This window comes from Podarcis raffonei, chromosome 17 (genome assembly GCF_027172205.1).
Source record: "Podarcis raffonei isolate rPodRaf1 chromosome 17, rPodRaf1.pri, whole genome shotgun sequence".
Taxonomy (NCBI): Eukaryota; Metazoa; Chordata; class Lepidosauria; order Squamata; family Lacertidae; genus Podarcis; species Podarcis raffonei.
The window spans coordinates 38,448,192-38,474,739 of NC_070618.1; the positions used below are offsets into that span (position 1 = coordinate 38,448,192).

The window sequence follows — 26,548 nt, forward strand, 5'->3', positions numbered from 1 at the left end:
ACCTTCTAATCACAGAAATGCCATCAGCCCAGTGACCTTCATTCTAAGGAAACCAAATCTGAGGGACATGTTGGAACTCCTGAAACCTTTTCCTGCTCAGAGACTGGGGTTCATGTAACAGTACACAATGTTTTGCACAGGATGATGCAGAAGTTTCAGCAGCTTCTTCATTGTCCACTGCTTTACTGGAAATCAGTTATAAACAAGCATAGTGTGGCCTTTCACACAGGAGCATCCAGTATCTTTGTTGTTTATGAGTTGCAGCCAAGTTGACTTTTTTACTCTTCATGAGGCATATTAGTGTTTTGAACTTTGGGTCAAGAGCATTTGTTTCGTCATATGGTTTGCAAACCACAAGCTCATCCTCTCCCTCTCAAAGGAGTCAGTCTTAACTTTAAACTTTGAGATACAGTGGTACCTCGGGTTAAGAACTTACCATAATTTGTTCTGGAGGTCCATTCTTAACCTGAAACTATTCTTAACCTGAGGTACCACTTTAGCTAATGGGGCCTCCTGCTGCCACCACGCCACTGCCGCTTGATTTCTGTTCTCATCCTGAAGCAAAGTTCTTAACCCGAGGTACTATTTCTGGGTTAGCGGCGTCTGTAACCTGAAGCTTCTGTAACCCGAGGTACCACTGTATATCCTGGGTCACTGTTAGGAATGATTAAATAAGGTGCAGCAGAAAACAAAACACTTGAATTAATATGTTTTAAACTATTTTTTTATTTTATTTAAAGAAGGTTTTTTAATTCACAAATTGAAAGAGCAAAAACAGTTATACATAAAACAATTGTGAAAGATTTCAACGTAAGTGAAGAAATACAGAAAGTATATAGCACCAGACATATTAATAACATTTACCACATAAAAAGGAGGTGGGATAAGAGCACTGAGCTGTCTGATAGAATTTGTGTTCATTTGTTGTTGTTTTAAAAAAAACTTCTTATCAAACTGATACACCGGAGAGAAAATGCTACCATATTGTGAGTTTTTGCTGTGGAAAGTCTAAAGAGAGAGAGTCTGGAATGCACCTCCCTCACTCTTTATATGTAGCAGAATTTGGAGGGTTATGAGGTGGTAAACGCCTCAGGTGCTGACTACAATGGTTAGGGTAGGGAGAGTAGAAACAACGTCCTTGGAGATGTTGTCAGTACCATACAGATGACAAAACACAGACCATCCACAACAAAACCTATCTACCTTCTGGTGCCAGATTTAGGGATGTGGAATCGGTGGCCTTCCAGCTGCCTTTGGACTCCCATTTCCCACCAGCCTGAGCATAGCACGGCCAATGGTCAGGGATGATGGGGGTTGGAGTCCAGCAACATCTGAAGGGCCACAGGCTTCTCCACACCTGCACTAGAAGAACTTCTCTCAAGGCTTTTTCATAATTGCTTTGCTAAAGGTGCCTGCTAAAGGCCTTTGATTAACCGGTGGCAACAAGCTAACTGTCCTCTCCACCTGCTTGAAGGAAGAGCTAAGGAGACAGTCTGGTGCTGCAACAGAGGCAGCAAAGGAGACTGAAGCCTTGAGTTTTGTAGCAGGATGACAAGAGAGGTTCAAAGATATGCTGCTGCTTTGGGGGCACCGGGTGTCTGTGTGGAATGTTGTCTGCTAGGTATTCGCCTGGTCATCTGTGTTCACCTTTGTACATTTGTAATGTTTCCAGTACTCTCTCATCACAAAAAAAACCTGACTCCTTAAAAGACTGCCCCTGAAGCCTCTAGTGGGGAGCGTGAAACAAGTTACAGAGAAGAGACAGGTGCCTATTTCCTTGCCCCTGCAGCACTGTGATGTCTTGAAGAGCAATATCTCCCCCCACGCCCCCAGGTTGGGACAGTGTTTGGTCCCATAGCTTGTGACCACCTCACAGCTGTTGTGAGTGATCTGCAAGGCACCTTTAGTAGTCGTCCTCTTCATTCTGTTGCGGCCGCAACACTACACTGTGGTAGGCTTTGATGCAGGAGAAGGCTGTGGGTGGGATCCGGCGGCGGTCAATCAAGTTGTTTTCCAGGTGCATCGACACAATGTTCGAGTCCTCTGCCACCCGCGTGTCACAGACAGAGTTCAGGGGGACATGCCTGCCAGGAAGAGAGACTAAGAACCCTCAGGGCTTCACATACAGTACCTTCTCTCTGCAGTACAAACAAGAACCCTGTGAGGCGTGTGAGCATGATCCCCATATTACAGGTTTGGCCAGGAGAGGTGCTGACTGGCTTACCCAAGACAATGTAGTAGTGAGTTCATGGATAATAGGAGAATGAGATTAAAACTTCTTGGCTCACATAAGTCATCTTTAAAATGAGGGTGAGAGTAGCAAGGCTAGGAATCTGATTTCCCGTGTTTTATCCCAGGAGCAAAATACAACCTCAAGATACCAGGTACTGTATTTAAAATAGTTGCCTGTGGAGCCTGACAATAGCTGTTCTGTTGTGTGCTGGGCTGCCTGCGTGCTTGCTTGCTAATTGGTATATTTATATACATTCAGATTTTACACAAACGCTGCCAGTCCCTACAGCACTGTTTCCTCCAAACAGACTGACTGTAATGCCCTAGGATTTCTCATCGCTTGTGGATGCAAGAAGCACAAAGGAGCAAGAAGCAGAGTAGGCTCTCTTTTGGAGATGGAGAACCTGTGCCTTTCTCAGTACTGATGGACTCCCACAAGCCCCAGCCAGCATGGCCAATGGTCAGGAATGTCCAATAACTATGCAAGGGGACACTGTCTCCCCATCCCTGCTTTACCTGATGCGGTTGTGGCTCAGTCTCAGAACCTGCAGCCCCTTTAAGTTCAGGATGCCACGGGGAATGGCCTGGAGCTGGTTGTTGTCCAAGAGCAGCTCAGCAAGGGAGCGGTAGAGCCCCAGGAAGGAGACGGCGTGGATGCCATCGTCCCGCAGTGCATTGTGTGACAGATGCAGAAACTCCAGGCCAGGCTTCATATGGGCAAAGACGTAGCCAGGGATGCGCTCAATGCGGTTGTGGTGCAGAGTCAGCTGCTTCAGGTGCCGGGGTAGAAATGAAGGCACGTGCACCAGGCGGTTGTGAGACAGGTCCAAGGCCTCCAGCTTCCTGAGGAGGAAAAAGACACACACAGCCCTTGGGGATTCCTGAGTTCCCAACACTGGTGTCCTGGATTTCCTCCTGTATACATGAATTGCTGCCATTCCCTTCCTTGGGAAAAACATTGCACTTGGGGGCATATTGTAGTTTAATATGGACAATAAACTTCCTGTATCTCTGTTTTCTCTGTTGTCCATATGACAGTTACCTCCAGCCAGACCTACAACTTTATTATGAGGCATCTTGTCTTTGCTAGCTAAAGGAGTGGTTAGTATTGAAAAATACACAGGTGTTAGACTTGGAAGGACATGGCAATAAGTTTGGCTCACATTCATATTTATGGTATGGTAAAGTTAAAATGCATAAAGGTTTAATGAATCATGTTATCAGGAAGAATTTATATACAGTATGAGATAAATATAAAAATTTGTTAGAAAAAGACACCTTTGTGGCTTTCTCCCATAGAAGTTATATCAGTGAAAAAATGAAATATGAAAAATGAGTAGGCAACATGTAGAGATTTCTTAATGGATGGAGATGGAGATGTTAAAATAAAAAGGTCCGGAGAAGATAAGTATAGTAACGGGTTGGTTACAATATCATCAACTTAATGAATTGTTCAAATTAGATAAAAGAAATAGATTTGTTAATCAAACCTCACAATTTGAAAGAGAACTTAAATAAATTTGTTTTTTAAAAAATGAGAGTCACCTCCAAATCACCTTCCCACATTTCCCCCTCCCTCAATCTGGATTTTCTCATGCCCTCTCCTTTTGGAGTATCACTGGTATGAGAAAATGATGCTAAGGTACTCACGGGAGGTTTATCCAGGCACGTGGAGCAATGTGATCTTCCTGCAATTTGTTGTTGCTCAGAACCAGCACAGTGAGGTTCAGGGTTTTGTTGAGGACACTCTCGGTCACCTCCTCAATACGATTAGAGTCGAGGTGCAGCTCCTGCAAGGGTGGGAAACTGTTGATTTTAAATCTGTCTTTTAATATGACTCCAGCTCCCCCCCCCATACAGTTGATTCCAGCATCCTCCCCCTGCCGCCGCCGCCCCTTCCTTGATTCCAGTTCTGCTCAGTCCCTGTCCAGCTTTGTGTGGCAAACAAATCCAGTACCTATTTCACACAACCTATCCACCTTTAAAACAACAACATACAGAAGAACTCCAGAATGAGACAAATTAAATGGGGCCTGACTGGAGACAGACAGTCGTCTTTAAAGAGAGATGTAGGTGGTATCACAGGAGCAGAGGGAAATAACCCTGCTGGACCAGCCCTAGTTCAGCATCCTGTTTCACACAATGGCCAACCAGGTGACTCTGGGAAGTCCACAAGGACATGAGGGCAACATACACACCCCTCCCATGGTTGCCGTGTTAGAAACTGAAACATGAAGGCTAGGAGATAATTGGCATCCTTAAACCTAGGTTTGACAACGGAATGGCTAGGCACACTTTTTTTATAACAAGAATACAAAGCTGAAAATGAATGAACTGCAGCTAAAATATTATGTTCATTTTTCACATGGTCTACTCCTTCCCCTGCCCACTCCCTAATATTCTTAAGAGGGTCTCTTCTCCAGTCTTCATATTGTAGCTGGAAGTGGAGAGGCAGAAAATGGTCCTCTTTTCCTTCCACTCTGCAGTTTTAATATTAGGTGCAATACTGTGCCCAGTATTTGGCTGATTTGGACAGTGGTGCTGCTGCCCTGAGCAGACAATGCAGACATCACTGGCTCACTTCAGAGCTTCTTTCTCTATCCTGGCTGCTGCCCAGAGAAGAAGTGGTGCCAGGTGAGAGCTCTGCAGTGCATACCACTAGCCCAGCTAGTGACCTTCTAGGGTGGAGCGGGCAGGAGAGACCAACAGACAGACCAGTTTGGCCCAGAGGGGCTCTAAAATAAGCACAGCTTAAAACACATGTGTTGGGGGGGCGGGAAGAGTATGTTTAAGTTGAAGAATGACAATGGGTAGATCAGGCATAGGCAAACTCAGCCCTCCAGATGTTTTGGGACTACAACTCCCATCATCCCTAGCTAACAGGACCAGTGGTCAGGGATGATGGGAATTGTAGTCTCTAAACATCTGGAGGGCTGAGGTTGCCTATGCCTGGGGTAGATCACAGCCCGTTTTTGATACTGGGTAGTAGGTCGCAGCCTATTTGAAATTGGGCATTGCCTGCTGTACGGTATTCCTTTCAAATCTCATACATTACTTTATACCCTTTGACCTACCAGGTTTGGCTCCTGGTTCAGCTGAGAGCCCCCTGACTAGGGTCTGGTCCTGTTACAAAGAACAACCCCTGCTGTGCTCACCTGCAAGGAGGCAGGCAAACCTGACGGGATGGCTCGAAAGCGGTTCCGATCCAGTCGCAGGTAGATGAGTCTGCTCAGGGGCTTGAAGGTGGTGGGGAGCACGTTCCCGTCATGCAGCTCGTTTGCCTCCAGCTCCAGTGTGAGCAGCTTGAAGAGGCCTGTGCAGAGGAGAGATGAATCCATGAATGCCCTCTGACCACTTGCAGCCAACCTGCTTATTGAACATTCATCCTGATGATGTTTGGCACAAAGATTGTGGGAACGTTATATGGTGGCAGCTATTTATTAAGCATTTGTTCTTATTTCTTTGCAGGAAGGTTATATGATGTTGCATCAAGCATATCCCACACTTTCTGGGGCATTTCCCCATCCTATTGATTGATTGATTGATTGATTGATTGATTTTGATTGATTTTCAAAATATAAAACAGCAAGTTCCCCCCGCAACTGCAATAAAGAAACTTCCCTGTTCCTTCCCATCACATTTCCTTGCTGCAGAAAGCCCACATATTTTGGGGAGAGGACAGTTTTGTTGCACAAGACCACTGAAGCCATTTTAATTGTGTGGTATAAATTTGCTGCTATGCCATTTAATTGTACCTGCAAAAATAACAACAGTCTGGATGTGCTGTCACAGTGCTGTGGCAGAATTAATTCTTTGAAGGCTCATGTATGAGATGAGAAGGGGGGCTCCCCAAATGTATTATGAAATGACATTCAGAAATCAGTACAGTGCTGAAATTATACTGGGACAGGCAGAGCACCCCTTAAGGAAATGCACTAATCCCACTCCCTGAATTCCTCCAGGTTTAACCAAATCATGCCCTCCATAGCCTTTGAAAAAACAGCTGCAAAGGAGGACCTCACAGAAGCTAAGAGGGCTACCCCCCCAACCGAAATACAGGACTGATATGCAGGTCAATATACATTTGAATATGGGTCAAATATTCCCCTCTCTGCCCACCCCCATCCTGCCTCCCATTACCAGCCTTGCTCTTAAGCTCTTTGCCTTTTCGCTGACATGGAGGGATTTAGCAAAGAATGGAGAAAGCTTCACCTGCCAAATTTCTGCCTCCCCAGGGTGCTTGGAAAGATACAGGGACAACAACAGTTTAACAGGGGAGAAATATATTGGCAACACAGCTATCAGAATCCCCCAATTGTTAAGAAACAAAAATTTCAAATTATATAAAATTAATGCACGTAAGCATATTAGTCCAGTTTTTACATTTCCTTTCAGTTTCCACTGCTGGAACACTCTCAGGATGGACAGGGTAGAAACAATGGGCCTCTGTTAGCAGCAGAACTTGCTCCCAGGAGGCCCAGTGTGTATCCCAGCTTCCTGTTTAGCCCCCATTTATCAGCTGCTAACAAACTTCTCAGGAAACAACCCACACACATCCAGCACTGGGCAATTATAGAAACAGAAAGATGCTAGACCAGTAACAGCAGGCTTCCTGGCTTCCAAACTGATGGAAGATCTTCACACCGATATTGGAAATAGCATAACGTGTCTGCATAACGAGAGCCAGTGTGGTGTAGTGGTTAAGAGCGGTGGACTCGTAATCTGGGGAACCGGGTTCGCATCTCCGCTCCTCCACCTGCAGCTGCTGGGTGACCTTGGGCTAGTCACGCTTCTCTGAAGTCTCTCAGCCCCACTCACCTCACAGAGTGTTTGTTGTGGGGGAGGAAGGGAAAGGAGGTTGTTAGCCGTTTTGAGACTCCATTTTTTAAAAAAATGATATTTATTAAGAATTTAAAGATTACAAAAAAGAGAAACAGAAAACAAACAGCAAAAAAAATTAACAACATATACATTACAATATATAAAAAGTAAATAGAAAAAAGAAAAAAAGAAAAAAATAGAAAGAAAAATACAGCAATAACAATAAAAAAAGAAAAAGTAAAACACACATCCAATATTCCATCTCTTTGTCTTTCATTTACTTGTTTCATCGACCTCCTCACACCTCCCTTTTTGTATTCTAATTTAATTATTTGTTTCAGCAAATTCTTTCCATCTTTCTCAATTTTTATTGGATAATTTATCTTAACAGTCTAACCTATCAATTAACTCAGCAAATCCTTTTCATCTTTCAAAATATTCTGTCATTCAATTTACCTTAATTTATTTTAACCTTATCTTACGATAAAATACCTTAAATCCTAGAACTTAATACTTATTTATACATATCTCCTAATATCATTTCTACTAAAGCCAAATAATTTCATTCCACCATTTTTCCTAATTCCCAAAATAAATTTTACCCTAATTCCCAAAATAAATTTTTAAAGCTTTCTTCCAATCTTCATCCAACGTCCCTTCTTCCTGGTCTCGGGTTATGTCAGGCCTTACTGTCCTTTCCATCTAGTCCATCAACCTGGTAACCTTATGTCCGAGGCTCTTAAGTCTTTTCCATGTCCCTTCTGCAGTTCTTCTTCTTGTTCATACCAGCACTTTGCCTTGTCTTTTGTTAGTCTCTTTCTTAATTTCTTTCCTTTCTCATTGAGGAGTAGGTCTCGGGGAAACTCCAACCCAAAAAAATCTCCATCTCCCCTCAACAGATCAGCCCTTTCCCCACAGTCCCATTCCCCACAGTCAACCGGGTAGTCCAGAAAATATTTAAATGCATGTTTCAAAGTCCCTCCAAAATTAAGGACCCCCACAACTCCAGACCCCCCCCCGGCCCACTCCAGGTTCAATCTTCAAAAACAGCAGCTTATGCTCCTGCAGGGCCTCGGTTCTATCCATCTGTGTTACTTGAGGTTCAACAGCAACCTCCTCCATTGTCTTCTGCATTTGCACTTGCCCTGTCAAAACAGGTTCCTGGGTTGGGTCCTGAGTGGTTTCTATATAAGTATTCACTGTTTGTCCAAAATTTTGAACTGCAACAGTCATCAGATTCATCTTCTCGTGCATCTGCTCCAGCAAAGCATTTGTCTTGCAAAAAGCAAGCACCAAAACTTCTTCTATATCCATTTTTGTTCAAGGTCAGAGTCTGGTCTCACGATCTTAATCTCCACAGCTGTGAAATCCCCAGATCGACTCCAGCAACAATTTAACAATCTTCCTCTAGAGGGAACAATTTCCATTTGTATCCATTTTTTAAAGGCTAGTCCAGCAAAAGAAAGTTACTTTCATTTTTCAAATTTTGTTTCTTTTAAGTGCAAAAGGTAACTTTGGAATCAATTTGTTTCTCTTCTTTAACTATCTGTCAAAAAACATTCCATTTACAGTTGGTGGGCTTCCCCAAAAGCTTCTGTCTCTGACACCCCGTTCCCAGGTTTGAGACGGTGGAAATTTATCTTTCTTTACTCTCTCTCCGCAGGCTTCAATCAAAAATTCCCCCTCTTTTCCCCTGCTTCCAAGAGGAGTTTTGATGGTTAAAAATGAAGGAAATTTAGGTCTTTATATACAACTCTCCAGACTTTGGCTTGCACAATTTTTGCTTCAGTCTATATACAAAAAGCGGAAGGCGGACTTCCTGTTTAGACCTTCCCGCTTCAATACCAAATTAAAGTGTTTCTTAATCCAATTTTCCGTTCTACTCACGGGTACTTGTTTAGAGTCCAATTGTCCACAGGAAAAAGTCAGCACTCTCTGGCAACGGCTGTGCGGCTTCACTCCGTAAGAATAGCGGTCGATTCAAGACACCGCGCTGCTCACCCCACGTCTCTTCGGATCCCCGAAAAAGGGGTTTCCCTGCGAGTAGGGGAGGCGCTCCTGGTGTCAGCCGAATCCCACGTTCCCAGGCTTCCTCTGCCTGGGATTTTTAAGGGGTCTCCGCCTTCGCCGCGGCGGCAAGACCCGATTTTCACGGAGCGGGTTCCTCTGAGTCAGAGGAATTCCGCCATTGCTGATGGCGCTAACCCGGAATTCCCGCCGTTTTGAGACTCCTTAAAGGGAGTGAAAGGCGGGATACCAAATCCAAACTCTTCTTCTGCATGAACATGGTGCATTGCATTCAGTAGAGCGCTGGCTTTGTCAAAGGACAATGGAGGGTGCAACATATCTAGACTTGCCTTTGTAGTAGCGATCCATGAGATTTGTTTATGTGGGGGATCTCCTTTTGCTACTGTTGTCTACTTTCAATGTGTCTGGGCAATAGTTTCAGGTCATTTAGACACATGGATGCTGTTAGCAAAATGAGGTCACTTGAAATCGCCGGGCATCCCATTATGTAATTGTTCTACTGTGCATCTTGATAACATGTGTGTGCACTGTGTAGGGCTGCGGCAGATACCATTATCTGCAATGTCCTGGGCTGCCCAGATGACAAGCCCCTCCCCCTCTTGGCCTCTCCAAAGGAAAGCAAAGAAATGAGTTTGGCACCAGCTGGGCTGCAGGAGTTGCCAGAAACAACGTGTACAAATGGCATCCAACTGTCTTGGAAACTCCACTCCAGATTTGTGTAGGATTTGCTCCTCAGCCGTTTCTTTCCCTGAATATGTTCCACAAGGCAGCAGTGGGGCAAAGGGAAATAAGAATGTGCCCTGGGACTCTGGAGACTAGGATTCAAATTCCCACACAGCCAGAGAATTCATGTTGGGCAGTCACTATCATTCAGCCTAGCCTACTTCGCAGGGTTGTTGTGAAGCTAAAATGGGTGGGGGAGAACTTTGTATGCTGCCTTGGGTTCCCTGGCAGCAAAGTGGCCTATAAGTGTAGCAAATCATAAGCAAAGGAATGAATTCTTAACATCTTATTAAGCAGTTGCCATAGCTCTAGTCCTGCTTAAAATGTGGAGATCATAAAACAGGGTGGTTGTAATCGCCATCACAATCTTAAATATTAACAGCGGCTATTCTACAGAAATGCCCACAAGCAACCTTCTCAAGAGACCTTTGGCCAATTAAACTATCTGTGGCCTTTTAAATTGTGTATATGGGGTATTGTTTTCATTTCTTACTATGGTATGTATTTTTGTGTTTTTATATTGTAACCTACCCTGTGACCTTCAGATTAAGGGCAGTATAGAAATTTAAGAAATAATTATATAATTTCCATGTCTCAGTGCAGTTCTCTTTGCTATGGAAAATGTAAGATTTTTTTCTAATGACGAAAGGTTTCTCCACCCTTCCATTCATCCCATGCCTAGAAATCATGGGGGATCTGAGCAGTTTTCCGCTTGCCCCACTCCTTCTCCAGGGAAAACCTGAACTTTAGTGCTAAATCGGAGCAAACTTCAATCTAAGAAAATCTGAATTACTGTTTGTTCCAATTGAGTGTTAAAGAGCACCTTTCCCTGAGGAAAGTGGCAGAACAGTAGGAAGTATAGATGAGCCCCTAGGTGTGTATGCCAGAGTTTCAGAAATCTATAGGAAATGTGACTTAATAGGGTGCTGTCTTGTGTTTACAAAAATTCCGGCACCTAGGGATGAGGGCCTCTGATCATATGCAGAGTACACACACACATCCAAGGAAGGACTTTTTATAAAGTGACCCCTACCTCGGAAGTTGTGTCTCTGCAGTCCTGCTAAATTATTGTCATTCATCTTTAGCTCTTGTAGTGAACTGGGCAAAGCTGGGACTGCAGTGAGGCGGTTCCCATCCAGATTCAGGCGCTTCAGCTTGGTGAGATTCTGCATGGAAGAAGAAAGGCACTGACGGGGTTGTGATCATGTTCAGTAGTCATCAATAAATAATTCGGGTATTATTGTCTTGCAAATGGGCAAATTATAGAGCAATGGCCCAACACATTCTTTGCATGTACAGTCCTAGTTTCAGAATCTCCTTTAATTGAAGAAGTTAGGAGTAATTGATCTCCAAAGGTGCCTGTAATAATCTATTTCCCCCTCAGTCCCCCCCCCCGAATAAATTGACTTCCCTCTTTGCTTCTGAACCTCCCTTCATAGCAAAAGGTCTTTCCCGTCTCCACTTACCTTGAAAGCTTCTGGGTGCAGACCTGCAGAATCCAGCTTGTTCTTGCTGAGATCCAGCCATTCTAGATTGGGCAGCCCCAAGAAAATCCCAGCTGGGACATGTGTGATCTCATTCTCTGGGAAGCATAAAAGATGGAAGGTGAGAGGTGCAAAAGCAGTTACAGGGAAGATCACGCTCTGGGCCTTATAATGGCAAATCTAAAAGCCCAGCTCAGAAATCTCAGTCTGTTCCTCCAATCTTTTTTAAAAAATCAATTTTATTAAAGGTTTTCAAACTAATATTCTATAAAATTCCAACGAAACTAAAGAGAATAATAGAAAACAATTTATCAATCAGAAACAATTAAAGAGAAAGAGAAAATGAAACACATTAATAATCCTCATATTATCCTTATAAGACACAAAATTATGCATACAGGTATATCTATATAGCCCTCAGTCACCCTTTTATTTCGATCTTCACGCACTGAATCCTCCCACCTGGGAGAGCTTCCACTTCTTCAGTCTCCCACTCTGAGAAAAAACACTCTGACCTGCCTTTCTCTGTCAGCTCCCTGTACGTATCATTTATCACAGATATAAAATTTTAGATGTTAAGATCTACATCTAGTTAACGCTACTCAAGAGGCACCCAAAATCAAAGGTCATACAAGATACTCAATCCAAAAAGAGAAAGAGTGAAAGAGAAGAAAAAAGAGAAAGAGATACTTCTGTTTCCCTATCTGCCAACTGTTCTTAACCTGAAGCACCACTTTAGCTAATAGGGCCTCCTGCTGCCGCTGCGCCGCTGGAGCCTGATTTATGTTCTTATCCTGATGCAAAGTTCTTAACCTGAAGCACTATTTCTGGTTTAGCGGAGTGTGTAACCTGAAGTGTAAGTAACCTGAAGCGTATGTAACCCGAGGTACCACTGTACCACAAGTTTGCAGGCAAACTATGGTTAGTGCTAACCTCCAAACCACTGTGATACATTGATGGGCCCCTAAAGAATTTGTCCGTACTGTATTTGGGTTCCTGTCAGAGCAAAAGTCATGATATTGATGCCAGCAGCACACAAACCTTTTGGGAATTCCAGATCTAGCTGGCTTCTATCCACCACACAGACATTTGGAAAAGGGGGAGAAAGGGCCCTTCCAAACTGGTGTTTGGCTGCAAGTGCATTCTGCAACATGTCCTCGCACAATTATAGTGGTGGATTTTTTCCTGCTTTATTTTTTGTTCTGTGATGCTTCCCCAATGCTACCACATTATTGCTCTCCAGAGGGGCTACAGTGCAACAAAAGCAAGAGGAAAAACACCCCAAAACATTTGTGGTATGAAAAGTTAAAAGGATTTCAGCACTGATTGGAAATTAAACAGTCTGATCACCCAAAAACTTTGCAGGCACAAATAGTATTGAAAGCAGGATCATTAATAATGAGCGCACTTCAGAGTATCGACTAAACAAGGCTGCAATCCTATACACATTTACTTGGGAGTAAGTCCTACTGAGCTCAGTGGAGTTTACTTCTGAGTAGACATGTATAGGTTTGCACGATAAGCCAGTTATTGGGCCCAGAAGAGTGTTTATACTGGGAATGAGGTGAGGAAAGAGAAGCTGGAGAGGCACAGGTTGGTGAAGAAGAAAAATCCCTTTCCTGCCTCAGATATTCACCTGCCAGGTAGAGGGTTCTGAGCGCAGTGTCACTCAGCCTGGGCACATGTTTCAGGCGAGCATTGCCACAAGCGATGGCATGTTCAGAAAGCAGGCAGGTCACAGGCAAGGATGGCATTATGGGCTCATCTCTTTCCTTTGGCACGGCAGGTTGCCATTTTGGTGTGCCTCCTGCTCTGAAGACATTTTTATGAGATACGTTTTGCTCTTTCACAGCCTCAGTTTGGGTGACATTTCTGAAGGGGACACCAGGCAGATTCCTTGCTTGTGCCTGTCCACCTTTCCTGTGCAGGATGGCATGTTCTGCCCCTGCCAGTGACCGACTGACATTTCTGCGGGAAGAACTGGAGTCTTTCCTTGGCAATGCCCAACTGGCGTTCTGGTGAGAAGGTCTGTGCTCCTTGTTAACCTCTGCCCAACTGGTATTCCTTTGCTGGGAGCCATCCTGCTTCCCTGGCAATGCCTGGCTGGCATTCCTGTGAGAAAATCTGGGATTTTCCTGTGGCGCTGCCTGGCTGGCATTCTTATGGGTAAGGGTGGGTTCCTTCCTGACCTCAACCCAGCTGGTATTCCTGTTTGCAGTGATGAGCCTTTTCCCTGACAGTGCCTGGCTAGCATTTATGTGAGCAACTCTGAGCCGCTTATTCATCTGTGCCAGGCTGGCATTTCTCTGGGAGATGCCCTGCTTTTGCCGTGTCAGTGGCCAACTGGTGTTTGCCGACGGAATGCCATGTTCTTTCTCTGATTGTGCCTTGCTGGCCTTTTTCAGGAGAAGCCTGGGCTCTTTCACTCCCTGGGCCTGAGTGCCATTCCTAGTGAGGCCACTATACTCTTTCCGCATTGGGGTGTGACTGGCATTTCTGAAGAAGGGGCCATGGTCCTTTCTTGATGCTGGCTTGCTGGTGTTCCTGTGGGGAGAGATGTTCTCCTTCTGCAGCAGTGCCCGGCTGGCATTGTTTTGGATTATTCTGGGCTCCTTCCCTTCTTTTGCCTTGCCAGGATTTTTGTGGGTAGGACTAGAGAGTGCCTGGCTTTCATTTCCATGCCAAGGGCCTGGCACTTTTCCTATCTGTATCCGAGTACTATTCCTAGATGTGACAGCGTATTCCTTTCTTGCCTTTGCCTTCTGTGGGGTAACAGGTTCCCTCACTGGTGTTTTCTCTACATGGATCAAACCTGTAGAGAGAAGAGATGCGCAATGAAAGGCAAAGCAGACTAAGACATTTTGGCACCTACATGACCCATCTCCGCTCCACCCCCACCTAACAGGGGGCCCAATACCTAATTAACAGTCCTTGATTAACTTGGGGCACCATTGACCAGGTAGTTGCCCTGAACAAAGACAGCATGGTTCTCTCTCTCTCTTGCCCAGCTGTTCATTCAAACGGGGAGCCATGGGTTAGATCAGTCTTCCACTCAGCCACATGTTGAACTCCACTATCAGATGCAGGTGCCTTGTGCTTAGAGCCAGGTCTCTCGGAAGAGGCCTTCTGCATGCCACCGTTTTACATTTCCCACAGGGCCCCTTGGCAACACTATGTTGATGGTAGCTAAAAATGGCACCTTGCAGGTTCCCATGACTGTTACCAAATAAACACCATTGATAAAGGAAGCGTCCCAAAGGAGTGCACTTCTCTGGGGCTCCCGACAGCCTGAGCATCAACCCTACCTGTATTAACTGTTCAGTTAACCTCCACGGAGATTAGTGTGGGATGTTAGCATCCAAAATGCATGTGTCAAGGGCTGATGTTTGAAAGGGCTGTAGGACCTTGTGATTTCCGTTGGTTCTGTTATTCACAGTCTTGTGAGTCTTAGCAGTCAGAGCAGCAGGTGTCTTGTGTTGTGCTGCTGTCTGCCTTGGAGTCAGTATCGTCAGTCTGTAAATGTTTGTTAGTCTGCAACAGCTTAATCTAGATGAGATGTTTTAGTGACTAAAAGAAACATCCACCTGTATTGTATATTTAATCTGAAACTGCAAGTACACTAGGTAAAAGTCATATGTTCTTTAAACTTTAAAAGAGAGTGTATTGCGTAGTTTTTATAGGAGGGAAAAGAGAACTAAAGAGTCAAACAGCCCAGGGCTGCCTTCTGCATACTCTGCAAATGGGAGCTACAAGTCTAATTCCCACAATTAGAAGTAGTTTGTTAAGGGCACTAGATATAGTAGCTCTGTGAGGAGTGAACTACAGTTCCCAGGAATCTTTGCAGGGTGTGTCTGCTCTAAATGTATGCTGCACACAAAGCCTTACTCAGAAGTAAGGCCCACTGAGTTCCGCAGGACTTACTTCCTAGTAAGCATTCTTGGAATTGCAGCCTAAAGCTGGTAGGCAAGCTGAAAAATGAAACTGGTCCAAGCTTATTCACAGGCTGGACTTCATCCCTTTATTCCCACTCTTGTTCATACCTTTCTGAGGGTACATACTGCCTGCCTGGATCAGGCTGAGGTTTGTCTCAGGGGCAGCAGATTCTGGTTTTGCACCCATGCTGCTGCTGGCAGTCTCTGCTCTCTTTGTGCCCAATACCTTCTTTCCAAATTTGGACAACTTCTTCGGCACACCTCCCTGCCCCAGATTTTGGCCATTCAGGTACTTGGGGAGTGCTGCCTCCTTCCTCCTCAAGACACTGTTCTTCAGGATTGAAGGCTTTTCACCTTTCTGGCGCAAGCCCTTTTCTCCTGCAACACTTTCCACACCGGCTACAGATTTGAGGGTCTCTGCAAATTCGAAAAGGGAAACAAAAACCACGACACCTCGGTTATTTACTTAGGATTTGAAAAATGCACATCCTGCCTACCTATGTAATAGTCAGCTTCTAAAATTATGCCTCATCAGAGTGATCAGGAAACAGGACCAAAGTATGCATATTATGCTAATTAAGCAGATAGGATCAGATTTGCCCCCTAAGGCCTGGGATCATTAGGGGCAAGAAGCAGGTCAAGGTGCTACATCTGTGGTGTCCCTGGGGGCATTTCCTTTCTCCTCCCATGTGTGTCAGTGGCTGCCAATAAGTCCTACCAGAAAAATCAATGTGCTTCCCTTGGGAGTACTACAGCAGGGTTCTAATGTGATGAGGGGCACAGGGCTCATCCAGACTTCCCTTGGCACCCTGCTTTCCAGGCACAGGTCCGGGCTTTAAAGTTCCCTGACCAAGCAGTTTTGTGTTTGCCCCACAGCTTTCCCTGGGAAAGCCCATGTTTTACTGCTGAAATGGAGCAAATGACCATCTGTGGAAAACCTGATTTCCATTTGTGCCGATTCAGTGGTAAAATGCAGGTTTTCCTGGGGAAAACGCCGAGATAAAATACAAAATGCTTGGACATGAAGCTTTAAAGCCTGGACCTGTTCCTAGGAACTGTGCACAAAAGGAAGTCTGTGTGAGCAAGTCCCCAGAGAAAAGATTTTCTCTCTGGACACTTCCAGGTGGCAGATTGTTTTGGGTGGGATTCACTGGCCAATCACACATTTACAGTTGATTGGGAGGTCTCACACAAACAAACCCACTTCCCCAAAAGACCATAATTTCTTTGATAAGGAATATGGCAGAAAAATGCATGGGTGATGATCAATATGTGGTGATGATCATTAACCTGGATGGCTTCAGAAGAGAATTAGGCTTATTCCTTGAGAATAAATCTGTCCGTCAAAACCAGCCACTGGGAGAAGGCTGCTGTATTGCCTTTATGTCTGGCTAGTTGACTTCCTCGGAGGCATCTCACTGTCCACCGTGGGAAACAGGATCATGGATCGGATCAGAATTTAGGGCTAGACAAGATAGAATCGAGGTGACCGGGCTTTAAATGCATAGTGCAGATGTAGACATTCCTTCGATATTCACAGTTTCTTGGTTCTCCAAGTGGTAGGGAGTTCCAAGGACAGCCATGACACAGCTAATTTCCTTATGCAGAAGGTGAATACTTGAGACTGACAGCATTTTTGTGACAATGTGTTAGTTACATGTATACAGTTTGAGCTTGTGGGAACAAGCAAGGGCTCCAAACAGAGTTTGGGCAACCTATTTCTTGAAAGTTCATCCTGGGGTTAGTTTGTCTGCCACTGAGCATTTGTCTTCCATTCATCCTCATCTGCTATTAGTCATTTGTTCAGCCCACACTCTTCATGCATTTCTTCACCATTTCTCAAACAGCAAGAAGGCCAGATTAAGAGAATACCTCTTTTCCCATCCACCCCAATTTCTGCATACATTTTAACCACTAAGTTTTTCCTGGTGCACACACTCTCTCACAGGTACAGTGGTACCTCAGGTTAAGAACATAATTTTGTTCTGGAGGTCCGTTCTTAACCTGAAACTGTTCTTAACCTGAAGCACCACTTTAGCTAATGGGGCCTCCCGCTGCCGCCACGCCGCCGGAGCACGATTTCTGTTCTCATCCTGAAGCAAAGTTCTTAACCTGAAGCACTATTTCTGGGTTAGCGGAGTCTGTAACCTGAAGCATCTGTAACCTGAAGCGTCTGTAACTCGATGTATCACTGTACACAGACATATACGCAGATAGGACACTGATCTCAACTTCCAGCATGGCTAGTAAGATGTGTCTAGTACTTAGTAGCCAGCAGCTATCACAAACCATAAATGCTAATTTAAGCAAGTATCCTCTAGGAGTCAGTGCCCCTTTTAATAACATTCCTCTCACAATACTTTTATGTCCACTTCCCCCTACACTGCACACCTCAGTGCTGTCCTTAAATTCTATTTTGGAAACTTCAGCTGGTGTAGAATTCTGCCACCCAGTTGCTTGCAAGGACATATTACTCCAGTTTTTGCTCATCTGCACTGGCTTCTTGCTCGCTTTGGGGCACAATCAGGACCAGCCTTCCAAATGGATTAGAAAGGTCCATATAATATTAATTTATTCTATACTCTCAGTGGAGCTACTGCAGTCTGGGTCAAGTTGATCCTGGGTGAAGCATAACATGATGAATGCTGTGACTTTGTTTGCTGAGTTCGCTGTGCACATCAACAGAATATTTTCTGCTGATTCTTGGGGCTATCCATCAAAAAATCTGGGTCAGCCCTTGCCAGAGGACACATACACAAGAACACACTTTTTTTTGACTTTGAATGAATGACTGCTGAATCACAACTGCTCTTTCAGGCTGTATTTCTAAGTTGATTTGCTGCTGGAGTCCTTTAGAACTGCTAACTGCCAAGAATTGCCTTTCCATATTAACTGGAAGTGGAATTAAAGCAGAAGTTCTGCATAGCATTATATTGGCATTAGTTTGTGGGTGCCTTGACTCCCCTAAACTCCTGGGTCTGGTGGGTCTTGGAGTTTGATCAGTGCTTGGAGTCGTAAGATGGGCTGCCAGGTGATGAATTGAGCAGTGTGAAAATACAGGCCAGCCTGATGATGGCCTCCAAGTATGAGTCCTTAACAGAGAACAAGGACAGGGGGGATAAGCCATCAGCCAGCAAATGGGTGGAGCCAGCCCTGGGCTCCGGGTAGTTAGCAGAAGACAATGCCAGAGTTCTTAGGAGGAAGAAGTTTCAGGATTGCAGTTGGGTATGATGTAAGCAGGAGGAAATACAGCTGCAGTTTGCAAGCAGCAACATGCTGAAGGGCTGGGGGAGGTCAGAGCACAATGTGAGCGGACACTTTGAATCTGAGGCTGCAGGAATGGGAGACACAAAACCCTCCTGGAGTATGATGCTGGGAGCCCCTCCATCGGAGGCTCAGACTGTATATGTGAGTAAATAAACCACATCTCATAAAGACATCACAGTCTCCGCTGTTATAACCACCTGGAGCCTGAAATCTAACTCCGCTCAGAGACTGAGGTGGCATATAGCAATATAATACCATTGTTAAACAATATATACCATAGCTAAAATCTTTCTACAATGTTTGCTGGCAAAAAGTTTTAGTCAGAAAATGTCCTTGCCCATGTAAAATGAAAATCCTGCCCATGTTATTTCTTTCCGTTGACTGGAGGATTGTTGGTGATTGAATAACCTCAATTAATTGTCCCTGCTGCCGTTTCTCTTCCTGTTTGATAGAGAGGCTTTGATGACTGGTTTTCTTGCTCTTTTACTTTTTTATACTAAACAGTGTTATTATAGTGTTATTTTTTTAAAAACAAAAATCAAGTACTTAAAGACGACCACCACATCCATGATCAGAACACAACACTGGGCAATTAACAGTCTAAACCTATTTACTTTGATGTCCATCTTACAGAGTCTAAAGCATGTGTTGGATTGCAGCCTAAGAGATGTTATTCAGCAGTAACCCTCCAGACGGAATAAACAGGAAGCAATAATATGGGGAGGACCTGCAAACTGGAACTTTAAAGCTGCAGTAGTCCTGAAAAGCTTCAACAGTCTGTGGAGACAACCCCCCAAAACACACACATATACCAAGTCTGCAAATTACAGGAGAATAACACAGAAACCAATGGACTACAATGATTTGACAACAGCATAATTTCTTCTCTCCATTAAAAGTATGTGAACAAAGGGTGGCAATTTCAGATACCAGTGTGGAAGTAACCATAAATGTTGAGCAGAGGCTAGCTCCATGCATAAATGTATACTGAAAAAATGTGGGGAAATGTGCGTCCTTTTACTCCAGGAAAAACAACTGACGGCTTAAGGAACATATTTGTCCCCAGATGTTTGTTATCTGGGCCCTAGATTACATTTTGGTTTGCCTGGGGCTCATTAGCTTCGCCATAGCCAAGAGGCTCACATGTAGTTTTGCCAAATGGCTCCAGTTGCTGCCATGCGCCACTTGCTAAGGGGCTTATTCTCACATGGCAGCGCAATGCACACACATTCAAATTCATGGTCCACAACATCATTTACAGCATATGCAATACTACAAATGGCACTACCACCAACCCCTATCTCTCCAGCGTGTGCAGCTTGTGGGAACGTTTCCTTTTGGTTTTGCATCCTCCAGTTCTGGCCAGGGGGTAAGATTCTAGCTGAGCCTGCCTGAAAAATCCCAGCTGCATGTGGGACAACTCTTATTCGTAAATGTGGGCTGACACACTGCAGGACGGACGGGGCTAGACAAACAGGGCACAAAGTATTGAAGCTGAGCTTCCCTTCTTCACGGTTGCCTTTTTTCCGCAAGTGTCCACAGGGGTGAGAGACTGTATCAGTTTGGTACATTTCATTATTTTGTGGTAGTCTGCACGGCGGCCCACTTCATGTCCCCACTGCTTCACTTTTCAACCACGCCCCTTTGGAAGCCCCTCCCTTATGCGGTTCCACCACCCACACGGCCTCCCCCTGACTCACCTTCCGCCACACCCTGCCCCAAGATCAGCTCGCTTGCTGCCTGCTGCTTTCGTCGCTTCCCGGGATGGGCTGGCCCATCTAGGGCAGGAGAGGATGAGGAACTCAAGCCCTTGCTGGGGCTTTCAGGTTTTTTCCGGGCAGCCCAGCCAAGGGGAGCCCACAGAGCCAAGGCAAAGAGAGCAGGGAGAAGGAGCTTCATGCTTCCTCTGCCTTCCAGACTGCAAGCCTGCAGAGCTCCAGGCTGGTTTCCCCACTCGGCGCATATTCCTGTACAGGGAGAGGTTTATATTCTTCATCCCCACAACTCTGACGATGGGGAGGAAGAGGGGGGGAGCAGGGCTTTGACTGGAGCAAATGGAGGGAAAGCTCTGGCAGTAGCAAGGGGGTTCTGGCAGTTAATGTCCGTTGGGGGAGCTGGCTCACCTAAGACAGGGGAGTTTGTCTCTTAGCACCTGGCCAGGCTCCGAGGTCTCACTCCAATGAATGGCACTTCTGTGCATGCACACAACCAGCTACTGTGCAGAAACCGTGAGCGGCTCTTGTTAGAGAAGGCGATTTGACGCCTCCAGGGCCTAGCTGGCCCATCCCAGCACACTGCCAGGTCTGTGACTACAGAAACCAGCATCCGTCTGGTGGAGGGGCCTGGGGTTTTGCTGGCTGGTGATGCAGCAGAGGGCCCTACAGGGGTCCAACATGGTCTCAGGGATTTGGGCAGGTTGTGAAGCTTCCCTTGAATGAGCCCTTTGTTTGGGGGCACCATAACACTCAGAATGGCCACTGTATCTCTCAAAGCCATGGATTCCAAGCTGCCTTCTCTGGGGTGTCTTGGAGGTTCCTCCTCGGAAGCTTACCAGTCTTACCTCAGTTACAAACTGACAAGTTTACCACAGCCTACTCAGGTCACCACTACTTGCCCTGCAATACCTAGTCCCAAGGGGGGGGGGTCTTTAAAATATTTTGCAACCACTGATCTTCAGAAGATTCCAGGGTGGTGTACAGAAGTCTTAATAAAACTGTTCACACAACAAAGGAATACAATCTTATTTATTTTTTTAAAAAACGTAACAACAACAATAATATAATTTGGGAAATGTTTGTGGGGGGGCAGAGCCTTGTGTGGATGCCAGGGGCCATTTTGAGTCAAGATGGTGGACAAAAGCATCACTTTGGTGCAACATTGCCTGTTTTTTTGGCATAGGTTTGGCCACATCTTGAGATACCATTTCCAAATTCGGCATGTGGGTTCCTGAGGAGGGGGCAGCAATCTTTGTCAATGTTTAATGCTGGACAGTTGTCCTTTCTTTCTCCACACTGAATAGCTGCCAATCTGCTTTCATGAAGATTAATGCTTTCCAATGTGTATGTATATATGTATATGTGTATGTATGTATGTATGTATGCGGGACACGGGTGGCGCTGTGGGTTAAACCACAGAGCCTAGGACTTGCCAATCAGAAGGTCGGTGGTTCGAATCCCCACGATGGGGTGAGCTCCCATTGCTCGGTCCCAGCTCCTGCCAACGTAGCAGTTCAAAAGCACGTCAAAGTGCAAGTAGATAAATAGGTACCGCTCTGGTGGGAAGGTAAACGACATTTCTGTGCGCTGCTCTGGTTCGCCAGAAGCGGCTTAGTCATGCTGGCCACATGACCCGGAAGCTGTACGCCGGCTCCCTCGGTCAATAAAGCAAGATGAGCGCCGCAACCCCAGAGTCGGCCACGACTGGACCTAATGGTCAGGGCTCCCTTTACCTTTACCTATATAGCATATATAATTAGTTTAACGTCTTCTAAAAAAAACCCCACCACACTTCACCATGCAAAAGCAGCTTGAACATAAGTGGGCGCATGATGCAAGAGGCAGTCCCATTATGTCGAAACCTCCACTTTCATCATCCCATGTGAAAGACGTGTGTGCCGCCTGCATTTCCAGCTTCTCACCAGGGGGTCCCAGGCAGAGAAGGCAAAGTACTGGGTTACTGCCTATTCTCCTGTCTCGTCCCAGTTGGTGTGTTGGTCAGTGCAGGCATGATTCATCTGTAGGGGCAGATTCTCCAGACAGGCTAAATGTTGTGTTTGTCTTCTTTGCGACCAGTATTATTTGCTTCCTTCTGCCTCAGTCTACCCATGACTTCCTCATCTTTCATAAATGTGTTCCGTTAGTTTTGCCATTATTGGTTTGAAGTGGCATGTGCCTCCACACAGGGTTGATTTGGGGTGAAACAAGGAGAATATTGTCTATGGTTTACAAATGTCACATTCTTTTATTTATAGCCTGAAGTGGTACTACCCGTAAAAAACTATACCTGAAGCTGGGAGAGAGAGTAGTTTTTCTCAGGTCTAAACTAGACATGATGGGGTTTCTCCAGGAATACTTTGGGACATCAAATTATTTTGAAATCATCTTTTTCAATATTATCCTGAACTGTTGGTAAAGATCTTTTCTTCACTGCAAAATATTTGACTGCCGACTCCACCCAGCTGCCATTTTAGTGGAAATAATTTTAGGAGGTCATTTTTGCTCAGTCCTACTGCTCTTTTTCAGACAGAGACACCTTACCCCTTTCCCCTGGCTGCATGTGAGTGTGTGAAATGCAGATGAGTCATGTCTACCAGCTATTACCTAGACTTCTTAGCTCCCATAGAGTCATGTCACCAGAACACCAGCTCTTCACAGTTTCCATCAAAATTGGAGACTGGTCAGATATATCCTTGGCCCTCAGGACAATCCATACTGAGAACCCTTTTCACAGAAATCTGTTGGGAAACTCATAAAAATATCCTACTTTGATACCAATATGTTTTGCCTCACAGGGCAAATTGCAGCTTTGGTGTAATATCAATCAGAAAACTGCTCTATAGCGGAAAAGGTTAAACCCTCTACACACACGCACACAGAGTCACAGTCACAGTCTGAATTTAAGGGCTGCAATTGACCATATTAAGGAATCTCTTGCATCACATCCAATTGGCCCTTGAAATTGATCATCTTTCTCCAACTCTGGTTGCCATTTTTTGAAAATTACTACAGATGTTTCAATCCTATGAGTCACCGTAGCACTGAAGGAGCTGTGCCTTTCTCAGATCTTTGGAAGAGATGGTGACAGGTCTGGCAACAGCTGCATGTGTGCACTGGTGTGCAACAGCTAATCATTATCTGCCACTAGCGACCAGGATTAGGATGGTGCTGGAGTTATGGTGATGCACATCGCTGCTTGCTCATTTCGGCTGAAACTGCTTCATAGGCACAGCCATTAAAACTATGAAGTTGCAATATGGAAATGCATTAAATGCTCATTTAAAAAGAGATCTTCCAGTTCTGCCCCTCTAATGAAAGAGAATATTGAAATATGCCTGCAGTGACTGCGTGTGCTGTAGAATCCAGCCTTCAGAAGAAAAAGACTGAAAAAGTCAAAATCATAATTATGCACGTGCTACAATTCCACAGGAATGCGGAAAAATGCACAGAAATCATATTCCCAATAATTTTAGATTTCTTGTTTGAAAAAGCATCTTTCTATTCTTGAAATGCAGTTATCTGCTAAAGCCTTTGAAACAGGAGAGTGGCTGAAAAAGCCTGTATACACATCACCAGCTTAAAACACATGTACAGTAAGTCATTATTTCTCTCAATTTGGATTGAAGCTGGTTTGGGGGAAAATGCAATCAAAACACAGTATTTCATAAGAAACAGCAGGATAAAAATGAATTGTGGCTAACATCATGTGTACAGCAGTGGGAGTCCACTGGATGCAAACTGGAGAGGACATTTGGCCTAATATTCCCAGTAGTGGGGCTTCAGTGTCCTTCAGTCCCTGCTCCACCCCCTAACTAGGGAAACAACCCTGAATAACTTAGACAAGTTAATATGAATTACAAATACATGCCCAATTTATATATTTATTACAGGAATTCAACTTCTCTTGGCAAAAAATTTGAATGATCTAGTAGCAGAATTCTTCATTCATTTATTTATTACTTGTTTGCTCAGAAATGGTTCTGCTATGTCGTGGAGTTTACACATATTAACTGTGCATATCATTGCTGCCCTTGTGTTACACTTGTTTTATTTTTCTAATAAATTACTACACCAATCAAAGCTTGGCTTTGTTTTTAAAACATCTCATTTGTTCTGAGCCAGTCTCATGATTTCAGTGCCAGCACTTATTAAGTGTTATTAATAAGCCTGCAATTCAGGGCTATTAACCAGCACTTTTCCTAACAAACATGCTATTAAGTACTTGACAATTCGTGAATGTACCGTAATTCCCTCCTATAGTGAACTGACATTGTTGAAATGAAATGGGGACACCTAGACATAGAGATGTCTACATAGAAAATGACATTTTATGAACAGCAAAGATCAAAACAAAGGCTAATTTCAAAAAGCTTAAGGAACTACTCAGTGAAATCCCATAGTCAGAAATACTCAGAGAAAAGAGGGTCCAAGATGGATCAGAGTTTCTTAAAGGTGAAATATTGAAGTCACAAAAGCAGACAATTCCAAGAAGAAGAAAAAGTGAGAGGCACCTAAAGAAACCAGTATGACTGCTTAAGGAGCTTAGAGATGAGATGAGATTTAAGAAGGGCATGTATCAGAAAGGGAAGAAAGGGAAAATATATACAAGTAACCAACAGTTGCAGGGAGAAGGTCAGACGAGCCAAAGTTCAGAATGAACTCAGGCTTGCAAGAGAGGTTAAAAATAATTTTAAGAGGTTTCTTTGGCTATGCTTGAAACAAGAGAACAAACAAGTTAAAAGGTCCTTTGCGTGGAGAAGATGGAGATATGCTATTGGGTGACAGAAAGACGGTGGAACTGCTCAATACCTACTCTGTTTTCACCCAAATGGAAAGCAGTGGCCAACCTGGTGAAAACTGGATAAAGAATGCAAGGAGGGAGCTGCAGCCCAAGACAGGAAAAGAGGTGGGAAGGCATTTAGCTGACAGTCCTACATCTCTCTCTTTGGCGATCACTCGTAGCCGAGTAAGATTGTCTTCCATAAACACGGTTTTAACAATGAGTCCGTAGGTGTCTGTGGAGGCCAATTCTGGATCCAGAGGTCCTTCCACTGTGGGGATATTGGTTTCCGGGCAGGAGTTGATCACAGTATGGATTTGCCAAGCGTGCCTTCCTCTTGGCATGTTTCTCCCTTGCGACCTGAGTTTGAGTGTCTTCAAAGCCCATGACACCTTTGGTCAAGGCTGTTCTCCAACTGGAGCGCTCGCAGGCCAGTGTTTCCCAGTTGTCAGAGTTTATACTACATTTTTTTAGATTCCTACATCGCAGGGGTTGGACAACATGACTCTGAGGGGGTCCAACTCTACAGTTCTATGATTCTGTTACTCTAGCCTGTGTGACAGAACCTGTGGGTTCACAGATGCTGCATACCCACCCTCTTTAAATAATCAATTAACCAATAGAGAGCTACATGTGTAGCTTTTTCCTTTCTCCTCTGGTGAAGAAGCTACATCCTAATGTTTTAATTTTATATTTTAATCTTTTTTAAATTGTATTTTAATCAACTTGTTTTTATTAATGGTTGTTAGCCGCCCTGAGCCCAGTCTTGGCTGGGGAGGACGGGGTATAAATAAAAATTTATTAATAATATTATTATTACAATTCTCAGCACCCTAAGGAAAGTAGTTCCCAGGATTCTTGGGGTGAAGTCATGTGCTGTAAATGTGCATTGTGTACGTCACCAGAATGTTGATAGCCTAAAACATACCCTCCAACATGCCCAGAGGAAAACTGGAGCACACATATTTTGGGGCTGTGATCTTGAGGGAGCCAGGCGACTCGTTGCTGCATCACACAGTTGATTCATGTTGAGCTTGTGGTCTACTAAGACCCCTTGATCTTTTTAATGTACTACTACTGTCAAGCCAGGGACGCGGGTGGCGCTGTGGGTAAAACCTCAGCGCCTAGGACTTGCCGATCGTATGGTTGGCGGTTCGAATCCCCGCGGCGGGGTGAGCTCCCGTTGTTCGGTCCCAGCTCCTGCCCACCTAGCAGTTCAAAAGCACCCTTAAGTGCAAGTAGATAAATAGGGACCGCTTTATAGCGGGAAGGTAAACGGAGCTTCCGTGTGCTGCGCTGGTGCTGGCTCGCCAGAGCAGCTTCGTCACGCTGGCCACGTGACCCTGAAGTGTTTTCGGACGGCACCGGCTCACGGCCTCTAGAGCGAGATGAGCATGCAACCCTAGAGTCGGACACGACTGGCCCGTACGGGCAGGGGTACCTTTACCTTTACCTTACTGTCAAGCCAGGTGTCCCCCATCTTAGTTTTGTTTATCTGGTTCTTCCCGCCTAAGTGTAGAACCTTACATTTGTCCCTATTGAAATTCATTTTGTTAGTATGGGCCC

The 26,548-nt window shown here is 44.8% G+C and overlaps 1 protein-coding gene across 1 annotated transcript; it reads right to left on the minus strand.

Annotated features, from left to right (window-relative positions):
* Positions 1-1,223: 1,223 nt before the first annotated feature.
* Positions 1,224-20,433, minus strand: LOC128404965 (extracellular matrix protein 2-like). Its single transcript, XM_053371091.1, has 9 exons — positions 20,188-20,433; positions 15,329-15,637; positions 12,925-14,100; positions 11,271-11,386; positions 10,838-10,970; positions 5,388-5,545; positions 3,883-4,022; positions 2,749-3,075; positions 1,224-2,084 (listed from the first exon to the last, which is right to left on the minus strand). The coding sequence occupies exons 1-9, from the start codon at positions 20,384-20,386 to the stop codon at positions 1,904-1,906; spliced, it is 2,739 nt and encodes a 912-aa protein (XP_053227066.1). The 5' UTR covers positions 20,387-20,433; the 3' UTR covers positions 1,224-1,903.
* Between the last annotated feature and the right edge of the window lie 6,115 nt (positions 20,434-26,548).

Coding starts and splice junctions, on each gene's coding strand:
- LOC128404965 (XM_053371091.1), bottom strand. CDS start 20,386: ATGAAGCTCCTTCTCCCTGCTCTCTTTGCCTTGGCTCTGTGGGCTCCC. Junction 11,387..12,924: donor CAGAACCCTCTACCTGGCAG/GTGAATATCTGA, acceptor TATGCTTCCCAG/AGAATGAGATCACACATGTC. Junction 3,076..3,882: donor CGTGCCTGGATAAACCTCCC/GTGAGTACCTTA, acceptor TTTCCTCCTCAG/GAAGCTGGAGGCCTTGGACC.